Below are 15209 nucleotides of genomic sequence, written 5' to 3' on the forward strand. Positions count from 1 at the left end.
ACCTGAGATTACAAAGACAGTAAGAATGTGCTCTACGTGGTGCATCAAATGAAGATGTGAGCATTATCTGCCTTTATTATTAATAAATCTGCCATTATCAGGTATGGGATTATCCTTCCACTCATGGGGAAAAAGCCTCATCTTATTTTATAGAGCTGCATAATAAATAATAATTTCCTGGATCCTATATTATGTCAGCAAGTAGAAAAAGTAAAATCCTCCTCTTAGCCCTCCAGAAATATTTCTTAGTTGAATTCCAGAAACCCAATGATCTGACTCACAGTTTAAAATACACACACACACACACACACACACACACACACACACACACGAGCATTATGCTGTGTGAAGAACAGGGGATTTTCTTCATAATTTTAATGTAAACACATGAGCCAATTTAATCAACTTCTCTGAAAGCTTCAGCACATGCCAGTCTGCAAAGCATGCTATTTCAATGTGTCAAAGTTAAATAAGTATTTGCTTTAAAGGAAAAAAGAAATTCTCAATAGAGTCTTTTTCTAGAAGCATTTAAAAGGAGTATATATCTAATGGCTTGGATGAAAAGATGATTTGGTAGTGTTATCAGGTTATCTGTTGTCCCCAGAGGCAGATAAAATTAGTGTAGATAAAAGTGATTACAAGTGAAGTGGATTAGGTAGGTTGTGATTATAGCATGACATATACCCGAGGGTGAAAAAAAATCTGTTGTCCCATTATACTGACACTGTAAATGATAAATGGATTTTAAAATGTCCAGTTTTCTTTGGAAGTGAAAAATTCAATCCCTGAGCTCATTCACCACCCCCTGAAGAGTCCTAACCACCATATCACAGTGGCCATGGCTGCAGTAGTTCCAGACACTCAGCCAGGTTAAAGTGATTATGTTATTTTTGTCTCAACCTCCTGGGAAGAACCAGAGAACACAACTTTTTCCACTTATGATATTGATTTACATATATGTCATAGTTAAATTTATTTGGGGATGGTGGTGACTGTGTCAGATGTACTTGTGTGATCAGCACCCTTAGGGAATTTGTTCATATTTAGGCAGAACAACACAAAAGAGATTTGCAGCCTCTGGGATTACAGCTTCTTTGAAGAAAGGGCAGGTAGCTTCAAAGTCACAAAAGTGCATTTTATCACCAAGGTAGACTCAGTTTTAGAATAATATAGAAACTACTCATTATTCTCTTTAGCATTTTTTTTTTTTTTTTTGCGGTATGCGGGCCTCCCACTGTTGTGGCCTCTCCCCCTGCAGAGCACAGGCTCCGGACGCGCAGGCTCAGCGGCCATGGCTCACGGGCCCAGCCGCTCCACGGCATGTGGGATCTTCCCAGACTGGGGCACGAACCCACGTCCCCTGCATCGGCAGGCGGACTCTCAACCACTGCACCACCAGGGAAGCCCTCTCTTTAGCATTTTAATTTAGCATTTTAATTGTGAAATACTTAACACATAGAAAAGGAAACATATAATGTTATTTGTACATTTTCAAATAATAATAATGAAAGGAACACGCATGTAACCACCACTCGGATTAAGAGATAGAACCTCTGGTCCCATTGTCTTCTATCCAGTAGAAAGAACCACTATTCTGAATTTAATGCCTTTTCATTTCCTTGCTTGCCTTTATTGTTTTACCATGTACATATATATAATATATGGCTTAGCTCTGCCTGTTTTTGCACTTTGTATGCATGAAACTGTACATAGGCAGGTACTACCACTTACCTTACTGGTACAACCTTACATTTCATGAGATTCCTCTATCTTGATCTGGGTAGCTATTGGTCATTTATTTTCACTGATATGTAGCATTCCCATCATAAGAATATACCACATTTTTGTTATCCATTACATGTCTGATGGACATTTGGATTTTATTTCCAAGAGCTTTTTTTTTTTTTTTGGCCATGTCACCGCCACGAGGCACGCAGGATCTTAGTTCCCCGACCAGGGATGGAACCCATGCCCTGTGCAGTGGAAGCGTGGAGTCTTAACCACTGGACTGCCAGGAAAGTCCCATATCTTCAAGAGCTTTAAGAGCTCACGTAAACAGTGTGCTATGGACATTTCAAAATATGCCTGCTGGCACACATGCACAAGAGTTCCTCTAGGGTATACACCTGAGAGTGGAGTTGTTTTCCAAAGTAATTGTACCAGTTTATATCCCTACATTCTGGTAAACATTTTAGTATTATTAGACTTCTAAATTTTTGCCAGTCTTGTGGTGTGAAATGGTATTTTTTCATATGCATTAGCTATTCATGTTTCCTCTTCAGTCAAGTGGTTGTTTATGTCTTTAGCCTGGTTTTCTATGAGTTCTGTCTTTTATTTATTGATTCATAGAATTACTTGCTATATTCTGGAAACCCAACTATTGTTAATTATACGTATTGTAAATATGTTCCATCATTTTGTGGTCTTTTACTCTCCTATAGTATATTTTGATAAACAGAAGTTCTTAATTTTAATGTAGTCACAAAAATTAATCATTTTCCTTAAGGTTTGCATCCTTTGTGACTTATTCAAAGTTTTTCCCTACCCCACGGTTATAAAGATATTCCCCTTCATTTTCTTCTAACTGATGTGAAGTGTCAGCTCTGTCATATATTGTGGGTCTGTTTTGGGTCTCTCTATTTTGTTCCATTAGACTAAATCACACTGTCTCAATTACTGAGGCTTTATCATAAGTCTTGGTTACCTGGCAGGCAAAATGGAGCTCACTCTAAAAACATTTTTAGCTTTAAAAACAATATAGGAAAATAGGAACTAGAACTTACTTTGCTCTGGGTTGATGAACTAATCCCGGAATCTCTTTATTAGTTTTAAGTCTTACATTTGAACTGGCACTTTTTTCCTGAAACACATAAACACACATGTAAAAGACAAGATGAGAATCAACAATTAAACAAGAGCATAAATTTTCATCAACACAATGTTAGATTTTTGGGGGAGCCTCTGAGGTTGGGGAGGACAAAAGTCCTTACAAAGATGTCACACAGTACAAGTAGAACTGCCAAATATTTTAACAGGGAACATTGTCATGAAAAGAGGAATTAACGTTTATAACAGCTATGGCTCCTTTTAGAAAATAACGTGAGTAATATTTGATTTTTAGGTGGAGTTACTGAAAACAGTAAGAGAATCAAAGAACAGAAGATTCTAGTGAAAAAGAACAGCAGTAGTACAACCACAGCCATTGTTTGCTTGCCCAGGTTAAGTGACTTTGTTCATTTTATTTGTGAAAGACAACTGCAGTTACTGACACATAAAGTTTGCATAAGGCCCTAGCAGTGACAGGGACAAGAACATGACTAAAAATAGCTAATATTTTCCATGTATAATGAATATTGAGATTGAATTCAATTAAATTAATGAAACTCAATACTAGCCTGTATTCCAGAAATACTTCTTTGGCTTTTAGTCTGATCTGATTTCTTATTCCCAGTAAACCAGCCGCATAGGAAAGAAATACTCTCAAATCTTAAAATACAAGTATATCAGTAAGCACACTGTCTCAATAATACTACTGCTTTGTGTTTTTACATTATCTTTAAAAAAAATTTAAGGTGCTCTAAAATTTGCTCTCTAAATATACCCCCGAAAATGAAAGGAAGGACTATTCTAAACCTACTTAACAGGTTACTATATACACTCAAGCAACCTAAGGTGTGGCAATAATTAAAGACCTGGGGTAGGTAGGGGCAAGGAATAAAAAGTCCTGTGGGCCGACCCACCATTCTCACCACAGGCAGAGTGATGTGGGATGGCACATAAACAGATGGTCCCCAAATGAGCTCTTTCAAGAGCTCATTATTTCTCCTAGGATAGCAGAAGCCATGTAAATCAGTGAAACTGCAACGACTTACATGACTAGTTGTTTGCTATTTACCAACAAACGTGAGCATATCTGTATAACGTCAGTCCTCCAAAATAGAAGGTAATTTTGTTTGTGATCTTCCAGGAGAAGAAACATTCATTACAGTTCTTTTGCAGTCTAGCTTACCTTCTTTACTAATCACACTAAACTCGAGAATGTTTTCATGAACATTTAAAAAGTATAAAATATATACTGTTCCCTCTGCTGATGTAGTCAGTGAACAACAGATGAACTACCTTATTTTTTTTACAAAGAAGGTGGGAGAACAATTAGAAAACTTTAATGCACTAAGTCCAGGAGGGCGGGACCCATATCCCTTCTTTACAACTGGAACAACAGTGCCTGGCTAGGGGCCTGGCACTCCATGGGAGGCACTCATCGAATATTGGTAGAACAAATAAATGATGTCAGCACATAATTAACTTTTCTAAACATAGATAAAAATAGCTCAACTGTAGTCTCTCTGCAGGACTGAAGATGTAGGTTCCCTCCAAATGAGTCATTTTCTCCCTTAAACTTTATGTGTGCTTGGATTAAGCACTGAAAATGGATGTATTTGATGTGACAGAACCTTATTCTTTTTCTCTATTCACATAATTTCCTAAACTCTGAACTTAAATGATGCATCATAATTTTAAACACTGCTAAGGCAGGAAAGAGACTTCTAATTCTAAGAATGCAAAGACATATAATTATATTCTGTTTCTATTCAATTTATTAAACTGTACCCTTCATAACTATACTGTCTCACCAAATCTTCCTTAAAAACACATTGTGTGGCTGCTAAAAAAGAAGGAACTGCCCCAAACAGAGACTCAATAGATGGGGAGGACGCTTTAGGACATCTCAATAGATGGCGAGGACACTTTAGGACATCAGGCACAGATGTGCCCTTCCAGGAAGTGAGAGTACCCAAGGTGAGGCAGAGATGGGGGGTGAGGGCATGGGGGATGGGGAGGAAGCAGCTGGAGATTTCCTGGTTACAAATATATATATAATTACATAGAGATTTCTATCTATTTTATACTTATAATGTATTTGTTTTTACAAATTACCACTCATCAAGATCAGTAACAACTCACCACATGTTATTCTAACTGGTTGCATATATCAACTCATTTTAACGTTCACAAGTATATATATATTAATTTACTTTTATGCCCACATACCTCTCTGAGATAGGTATCATTATTTTCCCCATTTTATAAATGAGGAATCTGAAGTATGGAGAGGTGAAACACTTACTGGGATTCTACAAGTAATAAGTAATAGCGTTGGGATTTGAATCCATGCAGAATGGCCCCAGAGTTCATGCTATTAGCCACTAGGCCAGTAGTCCTCGAAGTTTTTAGTATCAAGACCTCTTACCTGTATTATGCAAATTTGATACATTTCATTACACAATATGAAAAAAATAACATTTGTTAAAATCAGCATCAATCTCATGAAAAAAATCTTTCCTTTTTTTTTTTCTTTTTCTTTTTTGTGGTATGCGGGCCTCTCCCATTGCAGAGCACAGGCTCTGGATGCGCAGGCTCAGTGGCCATGGCTCACAGGCCCAGCTGCTCCGTGGCATGTGGGATCTTCCCAGACCAGGGCACGAACCCACGTCCCCTGCATCGGCAGGCGGACTCTCAACCACTGTGCCACCAGGGAAGCCCTCTTTCCTTTTTTTAATTTTAATTTTTGGCTGCGCTGCGCAGCATGCGGGATCTTAGTTCCCCAACCAGGGATCGAACCCGCACCACCTGCATTGGAAGTGCAGTCTTAACCACTGGACCGCCATGGAAGTTCCTCATGAGAAAAGTCTTGACAAAAGGTGGCAAGCTCACAGTGGTGGATACAAGTTTTCCAAAATTCTAATTTTGGTTTAACATTCCAATTTTATGACCAGCAATAAACACTGACAATTGTTTTCTTTAGAGTAACGGGCTCTATTCGGTCATTTTTGAGAAACTGTTTGCCAAATACCTAAGTCTGAATATCCATAATTTGTCTGCCAGGCACTTTTTTTCTACAGTAGAGATGGTGTCCCACAAAAAACAGCTGTAAGTTCAGCTTACAACTCAATCAATTGCAGAAGTGCTTTTCCTTGAGATAACGATCTTATTCAAAAACAAAAAGATATGCATCTAAGGTCTAAGAGTTAAAAAATTCAATAATTTCTACTGCTTCACTAAGGGCATTCTTTTTTTTTTAAGAATCAATTTTATTTATGGTTGCGTTGGGTCTTCATTGCTGCCCACGGGCTTTCTTTAGTTGTGGCGAGCGGGCCTCTCATTGTGGTGGCTTCTCTTGTTGCGGAGCATGGACTCTAGGGCATGTGGGCTTCAGTAGTTGTGGCTCGCAGGCTCTAGAGCACAGGCTCATTAGTTGTGGCACACGGGCTTAGTTGCTCCATGGCATGTGGGATCTTCCCGGACCAGGGATTGAACCCGTGTCCCCTGCATTGGCAGGTGGATTCTTAACCACTGCGCCACCAGGGAAGTCCCCATCAAGGGCATTCTTAAGTGAAAATAGAATATATTCTTCCACTATGCTTGGTGGTGGTGACTACTAATAATAACTACTATTATTACTACTAATAATAGTACTACTATGACTACTAATAAGGTGTGGTGCCAATGCCTGGATTTGTGCTAAGGCACAGGCAGTTTTACCCACCATTGCTTTTGCACCATAAGTACAAATGTCAACAGCTATTTGCCTTCAAAAAGGCAAATAGCTTCTTTATTATTAGGAAAATGACTTTGAAGACTCCCTGAGAATATCTCAGGAACCTCGAGGGGTCTGCAGGCCACACCTGAACTATATATAGTGCCTTTCTATTTCTTTTGCATAGAAAAGAACTTTCAATTATTTAATTGTGGTATACACTTTAATAAAAAATATTTAACTGCCTTATTGAGATAAAATCTATATTCCATACAATTCCCCCATTATAAATGTATGATTAAATGATTTTAGTAAATTTATACAGTTGTGCAATTATCACCACAATCCAGTTTTAGAACAGTTAGATCAGCCCCAAAAGTTTCGTCATACCCATTTGTTCTCATCTGTAGGCCCCAGCAACCACAGATCTGCTTTCTGTCTCTACAAATTTGCTTCGTCTAGATTCATATAAATGGAATCATACAATATATAGCCTTTTGCATCTCGAATTTTTCACTTAGCATAATGTTTTCGAGGTTCATCTGTACTTCAGCATATTTCAGTGTTTCATTTATTTTAATTGCTAGATAATATTCCAATGTATGGATATACTGTATTTTGTTTATCCATGCATAACTTGATGAACATATGGACTGTTTCCAGTTTGTGGCTATTATGAATAATGCTGCTATAAACATTCGTATACAAGTCTTTGGGTGAACATACATTTTCATTTCTCTTGGGTAGACTCTAAGGAGTGGAACTGCTAGATTATATGATAAGTTTATATTTGACTATTTAAGATGTCACCAAACTGTTTTCCAAAGTGGCTGTGTCATTTTACATTCCCACCAGCAGTGCAGTTCCAGTTTCTCTACCTCCCTGCCAACACTTGGTATTGTCTTTTCAATTATAGTCATTCAAGTGGGTGTCTCATTGTGGGCTTTATTTATTTTACAAATTTTATTTATTTGGATTTGTTCTTATATGTCTTTCTATCAGAACACCTAGCACCTTGCTACATGGGAGCATATATATGCTTACTGGTTCACTGTATTTACATCAAGAAGTCAGTTTTATATTTGCTTACAAACACCAATTAACTTCTGCTTTGGGTTTGTTTGTTGGGAAAGGAGAAGTTTAAAGAGACCTGTCTTTAAAAAAAGAAACAACAAGCAAACAAACAAAACCAAGAAAGGCCAGAGGAAGGATGAGACTGATGGGAGTCTCAGATGGAGCAGCTCCAACAGAGAGGGCTGAGAGCCATGCCACATTTGGGGTGCCCCAGGAATAGGAACAGAGAATTAAACTGGGAGATGACGGAAGAGGTAACTAAGATATTATTTCCCTTGGCAAGAAAAAACTATTTTAATGGCATTTGACACTCTAAGTACCTAAAATAAACTGGGACCAAGTGGGATTAAGATGAAGCCATTGAAAGGGCCCTCAGCAGGCAGTTGGTAGAGCTGTGTTTTTATGAGCCATCCATATTGGTATCAGAATCATCTAGGATGCTTGTCAAAATACAGATTCCCAGGCCCAACACAATACCTCCTAAGTGTCAGATTCTGGGATTGTGCCCAGGAATCTGCATTTTAAACAAGAGTCCTAGGTGACTCTTAACTCAGAAACGTTTGAGGACTTTTATTTCAGAGAAAAGGTACCTTTGTGCTTAGAATTCTCCCTCTTGGCCTTCCACAGAGCAGCTTTCAAACTGAGCCCTGGGGTTCTACAGAGCTGCCTCAGGGGTCAATAGCAAGGCCTCTCAGAGCAGCAATCCCTTGAACTGTACATTCAGGGGCTTTCAACGGATGCTGGACAAAAACATCCATTTCTCAAAAATGTTTGCAAACTAATGTCAGGTAGTGACAGGTTTATTTAAACAGCAAATCAAATAACTCCTTTGCTTGCCATTTTATTTATGAACAGAACACACTTGTCAGTGTCTAGAGTAAACCTATCATTCTCTTCTTAGCTTCTCTCATGTTGAAGACAGTCAAACCGAAATATATTTATTCTGCTGCTTCCAATCTAGGGGGGCATCTCCCAAAGGGAAAGTCAGAATACAAGAGAAAGTGACAGCTTCTTTACAAAGTCCTCTTGAACTTCAGCTCAATTCTGAAGGAAGCAACACAATGCATTCAGGGAGTTGAAGAAAGTACCCCACTGCTCCCTGTTGGTGAGGGAAGGAGCTTCTTTCCTCCTATCACTTCTTTGCCTGTGTCATCCCACTGAGTCTGGGTCCTGGGAGGTTCCCAGAGTTGGTCTGGTTTGGGAGTGTGAGGAGGAATTTCTTTTTTTTTTTTTTCTGGGCCCAACGGCAGGAAGTTCTGTCTTATAAAGAAATCTCAGGGGCCAGATGGATGGAGGAAGCTGGAGGCCTAGAGAAAAATAGTGGGAGTTGGAGTACTAGCTTCTGGGACCTGCTAATGAGGGGCCACACAGAGAAAAGATACAAAAGCACTAAATACGAACTCTCAGTGGGTTTCCCTCTATACAAGGACTCTGTGTGTGTGCATTTTAACCACTGCATTTCAGAAAGTACCTGAAAACTACAAAAGGTAAATACTTTAACTAGAATTAGGAGATTTTTGGGGGGTACACACACATTTAAAAATAAGAACACGTTCAGCTATAACATAAATAATGAGTAATCATTCCAGCTTCTGGGGATTGTCTCATATGATATACTCTCTGAGAAAACAATCTCATTTGATGTTTTAAAAATTTGTGTGATTTCATATATAGTATTAACACAAGTAGGACACCACCTCCTTCAAATATAAAGGAATAGTATCTTCCATCTTCTGAGTGATGGTGATTAGCTGAGCCACATTTATTCTACCAGAATATCTGGATGTTAGCAAATGGCAAGGCCCAAGCTACACAATGCAACTGTTGAATTGGGCCCACCGGTATCATGATTACATGAGGTCAACATAATTATAATTACCTGTCCACGGAAATTATTAGAATTATTAGTATTTTGTTAGAATTATTTAGTAGTGATGAAATTGGCATGGAAAGTCTCAGCTTTATGGAAATTCTTTCCATAAATTAAAATATAACCATGTACCTCATTTTATACCAAGTAAATGTTAAGTAGAGCAAATCAGTTTTAAAGCACCGAATATTTTTCACATAGTTGTTTCACAAGATAGATTGGAAACATTTAAAATAATCTTTAAAAAGTAAACAGTTTAAAGAAATTGCTCAGAACAGATTTCACTGTTTACCAACAAACCTAGAACTAAGTCTTTCAGTTACTATGGCAGGAATTAAAAGAAACAAGCTACATTCACAGAAAGATAGACAAGATGAAAAGGCAGAGGCTACATACCAGATGAAGGAACAAGATAAAACCCCAGAAAAACAACTAAATGAAGCAGAGATAGGCAACCTTCCAGAAAAAGAATTCAGAATAATGATAGTGAAGATGATCCAGGAACTTGGAAAAACAATGGAGGCAAAGATTGAGAAGATGTAAGAAATGTTTAACAAAGACCTAGAAGAATTAAAGCACAAACAAACAGAGATGAACAATACTATAACTGAAATGAAAACTACACTAGAAGCAATCAATAGCAGAATAACTGAGTCAGAAGAATGGATAAGTGACCTGGAAGACAGAATGGTGGAATTCACTGCTGTGGAATAGAATAAAGAAAAAAGGATGAAAAGAAATGAAGACAGCCTAAGAGACTTCTGGGACAACATTAAACACAACAACATTCACATTATAGGGGTCCCAGAAGGAGAAGAGACAGAGAAAGGACCTCAGAAAATATTTGAAGAGATTATAGTCAAAAACTTCCTTAACATGGGAAAGGAAATAGCCACCCAAGTCCAGGAAGCGCAGAAAGCCCCATACAGGATAAACCCAAGGAGAAACACACCGAGACACATAGTAATCAAACTGGCAAAAATTAAAGACAAAGAAAAATTATTGAAAGCAGCAAGGGAAAAATGAAAAGTAACATACAAGGGAACTCCCATAAGGTTAACAGCTGATTTCACAGCAGAGACTCTATAAGCCAGAAGGGAGGGGTATGATATACTTAAAGTGATGAAAGGGAAGAACCTACAACCAAGATTACTCTACCCAGCTAGGATCTCATTCAGATTTGATGGAAAAATCAAAAGCTTTACAGACAAGCAAAAGCTAAGAGCATTCAGCACCACCAAACCACCTCTACAACAAATGCTAAAGGAACTTCTCTAAGTGGGAATCACAAGAGAAGAAAAGGATCTACAAAAACAAACCCCAAACAATTAAGAAAATGGTCATAGGAAAATACATATCGATAATTACCTTAAATGTGAATGGATTAAACGCTCCAAACAAAAGACACAGGCTTGCTGAATGGATACAAAAACATGACCCATATATATGCTGTCTACAGGAGACCCACTTCAGACCTACGGACACATACAGACTGAAAGTGAGGGGATGGAAAAAGATATTCCATGCAAATGGGAATCCAAAGAAAGCTGGAGCAGCTATACTCATATCAGATAAAATAGACTTTAAAATAAAAAATGTTACAAGAGACAAGGAAGGACACTACATAATGATCAAGGGATCAATCTAAGAAGATATAACAATTATAAATATATATGCACCCAGCATAGGAGCACCTCAATACATAAGGCAACTGCTAACAGCTATAAAATAGGAAATCGATAGTAACACAGTAATAGTGGGGGACTTTAGCACGTCACTTACACCAATGGACAGATCATCCAAAATGAAAATAAATAAGGAAATAGAAGCTTTAAATGACACAACAGACCAGATAGATTTAATTGATATTTATAGAACATTCCATCCAAAAACAGCAGATTACACTTTCTTCTCAAGTGCACACAGAACATTCTCCAGGATAGATCACATCTTGGGTCACAAATCAAGCCTCAGTAAATTTAAGAAAATTGAAATCACATCAAGCATCTTTTCTGACCACAACGCTATGCGATTAGAAATGAATTACAGGGAAAAAATCGTAAAAAACAAACACAAGGAGGCTAAACAATACATTACTAAGTAACCAAGAGATCACTGAAGAAATGAAAGAGGAAATCAAAGAATACCTAGAGACAAATGACAATGAAAACACAATGATCCAAAACCTATGGGATGAAGCAAAAGCAGTTCTAAGAGGGAAGTTTATAGCTATACAAGCCTACCTCAAGAAACAAGAAACATCTCAAATAAACAATCTAACCTTACACCTAAAGGAACAAGAGAAAGAAGAACAAAGAAAACCCAAAGTTAGCAGAAGGACAGAAATCATAAAGATTAGAGCAGAAATAAATGAAATAGAAACAAAGAAAAGAATAGCAAAGATCAATAAAACTAAAAGCTGGTTCTTTGAGAAGATACACAAAATTGATAAACCATTAGCCAGACTCATCAAGAAAAAGAGGGAGATGACTCAAATCAATAAAATTAGAAATGAAAAAGGAGAAGTTACAACAGACACCACAGAAATACAAAGCATCCTAAGACACTACTACAAGCAACTCTATGCCAATAAAATGGACAACCTGGAAAAAATGGACAAATTCTTAGAAAGGTATAACCTTCCAAGACTGAACCAGGAAGAAACAGAAAATATGAACAGACCAATCACAAGTAATGAAATTGAAACTGTGATTAAAAATCTTCCAACAATAAAAGTCCAGGACCAGATGGCTTCACAGGTGAATTTTATCAAACATTTAGAGAAGAGATAACACCCATCCTTCTCAAACTCTTCCAAAAAATTGCAGAGGAGGGAAAACTCCGAAACTCATTCTACGAGGCCACCATCACCCTGATACTAAAACCAGACAAAGAAACTACAAAAAAAGAAAATTACAGACCAATATCACTGATGAATATAGATGCAAAAATCCTCAACAAAATACTAGCAAACAGAATCCAACAAAAGATTAAAAGGATCATACACCATGATCAAGTGGGATTTATCCCAGGGATGCAAGGATTCTTCAGTATACACATATCAATCAATGTGATACACCATATTAACAAATTGAAGAATAAAAACCATATGATCATCTCAATAGATGCAGAAAGAGCTTTTGACAAAATTCAACAACCACTGATGATAAAAACTCTCCAGAAAGTGGGCATAAAGGGAACCTACCTCAACGTAATAAAGGCTATATATGACAAACCCACAGCAAGCATCATTCTCAATGGTGAAAAACTGAAAGCATTTCCTTTAAGATCAGGAATGAGACAAGGATGTCCACTCTCACCACTATTATGAAACATAGTTTTGGAAGTCCTAGCCATGGCAATCAGAGAAGAAAAAGAAATAAGAGGAATCCAAATTGGAAAAGAAGAAGTAAAACTGTCACTGTTTGCATATGACATGATACTATACATAGAGAATCCTAAAAATGCCACCAGAAAACTACTAGAGCTAATCAATCAATTTGGTAAAGTTGCAGGATACAAAATTAATGCACAGAAATCTCTGGCATTCCTATACACTAATGATGAAAAATCTGAAAAAGAAATTATGGAAACACTTCCATTTACCATTGCAACAAAAAGAATAAAATACCTAGGAATAAACCTACCTAGGGAGACAAAAGACCTGTATGCAGAAAACTATAAGACACTGATGAAAGAAATTAAAGATGATACCAATAGATGGAGAGATATACCATGTTCTTGGATTGGAAGAACCAATATAGTGAAAATGACTACACTACCCAAAGCAATCTACAGAAATGCAATCCCTATCAAATTACCAATGGTATTTTTTACGGAACTAGAACAAATCATCTTAAAATTTGTACGGAGACACAAAAGACCCTGAATAGCCAAAGCAGTGTTGAGGGAAAAAAACGGAGCTGGAGGAATCAGACTCCCTGACTTCAGAGTATACTACAAAGCTACAGTAATCAAGACAATATGCTACTGGCACAAAAACAGAAACATAGATCAATGGAACAAGATAGAAAGCCCAGAGATAAACCCATGCACCTATGGTCAACTAATCTATGACAAAGGAGGCAAAGATATACAGTGGAGAAAAGAGAGTCTCTTCAATAAGTGGTGCTGGGAAAACTGGACAACTACATATAAAAGAATGAAATTAGAACACTCCCTAACACCATACATGAAAATAAACTCAAAATGGATTCAAGACCTAAATGTAAGACCAGACATTATAAAACTCTTAGAGGAAAACATAGGAAGAACACTCTATGACATAAATCACAGCAAGATCCTTTTTGACCCACCTCCTACAGTAATGGAAATAAAAACAAAAATAAACAAATGGGACCTAATGAAACTTCAGAGCTTTTGCACAGCAAAGGAAACCATAAACAAGACCAAAAGACAACCCTCAGAATGGGAGAAAATATTCGCAAAAGAATCAACGGACAAAGGATTAATCTTCAAAATATATAAACAGCTCATGCAGCTCAATATTGAAAAAACAAACAACCCAGTCCAAAAATGGGCAGAAGACCTAAATAGACATTTCTGCAAAGAAGACATACAGATGGCCAAGAAGCACATGAACAGCTGCTCAACATCACTAATTATTAGAGAAATGCAAATCGAAACTACAATGAGGTATCACCTCACACTAGTTAGAATGGGCATCATCAGAAAATCTACAAACAACAAATGCTGGAGAGGGTGTGGAGAAAAGGGAACCCTCTTGCACTGCTGGTGGGAATGTAAGTTGATACAGCCACTATGGAGAACAGTATGGAGGTTCCTTAAAAAACTAAAAATAGAATTACCATATGATCCAGCAATCCCACTACTGGGCACATACCCAGAGGAAACCATAATGCAAAAAGACACATGCACCCCAATGTTCATTGCAGCACTGTTTACAATAGCCAGGTCATGGAAGCAACCTAAATGCCCATCGACAGATGGATGGATAAAGAAGATGTGGTACATATATACAATGGAATATTACTCAGCCATAAAAAGGAATGAAATTGAGTCATTTGTTGATATGTGGATGGATCTAGAGACTGTCATACAGAGTGAAGTAAGTCAGAAAGAGAAAAACAAACATCGTATATTAATGCATGTATGTGGAACCTAGAAAAATGTTACAGATGAACCGGTTTGCAGGGCAGAAGTTGAGAAACAGGTGTAGAGAACAAATGTATGGACACCAAGCGGGGGGAAAGCCGCAGTGGGGTGGGGATGGGGTGTGCTGAATTGGGCGATTGGGATTGACATGTATACACTGATGTGTATAAAACTGATGGCTAATAAAAACCTGCAGTATAAAAAAACAAACAAAAAAACAACTAATACTAAACTTTCTTTGGGTTATTTGTATCGAAATATGTTAATATAAATGTTTCAGACATTACATGAAATTTCTAAAAATCTTATATGTATAATGTTATAAGTCATAATTCTAGTTATTACTTTAAAATGTATATCTCAGAAATAACTAAATTTCCTTGTCAAATGCATTATTATGAACTTTCATCAAATCTTTAACCGTGGTCATTTCTAAGTCTTTTGTCATTTACAGACAGTTCTGGGTATACTCTGATGCTTTTGCAAAAATGTTCCTATGAAAAGGTTTCATCTTCAAGGAATTCATGGAAAAGACTGACAAGTACAGGTTTCTGGTAACAGATTATACTGCCAAACTGAATGAATAAGCAT

General features: G+C 37.3%; 1 protein-coding gene across 1 annotated transcript in view; it reads right to left on the reverse strand.

The window, feature by feature from the left end:
* LOC307067962 (uncharacterized protein C1orf21) overlaps nucleotides 1-15209 on the reverse strand; it is a 231262-nt gene that overhangs the window by 26716 nt on the left and 189337 nt on the right. Inside the window, exon 4 of the mRNA XM_079725580.1 lies at nucleotides 2784-2860. Within this exon, the coding sequence (XP_079581706.1) occupies nucleotides 2784-2860 (77 nt within the window). The remainder of the gene's footprint in view (nucleotides 1-2783; nucleotides 2861-15209) is intronic.

This window comes from Hyperoodon ampullatus (assembly GCF_949752795.1).
Source record: "Hyperoodon ampullatus genome assembly, chromosome: 2".
Classification (NCBI taxonomy): Eukaryota; Metazoa; Chordata; class Mammalia; order Artiodactyla; family Ziphiidae; genus Hyperoodon; species Hyperoodon ampullatus.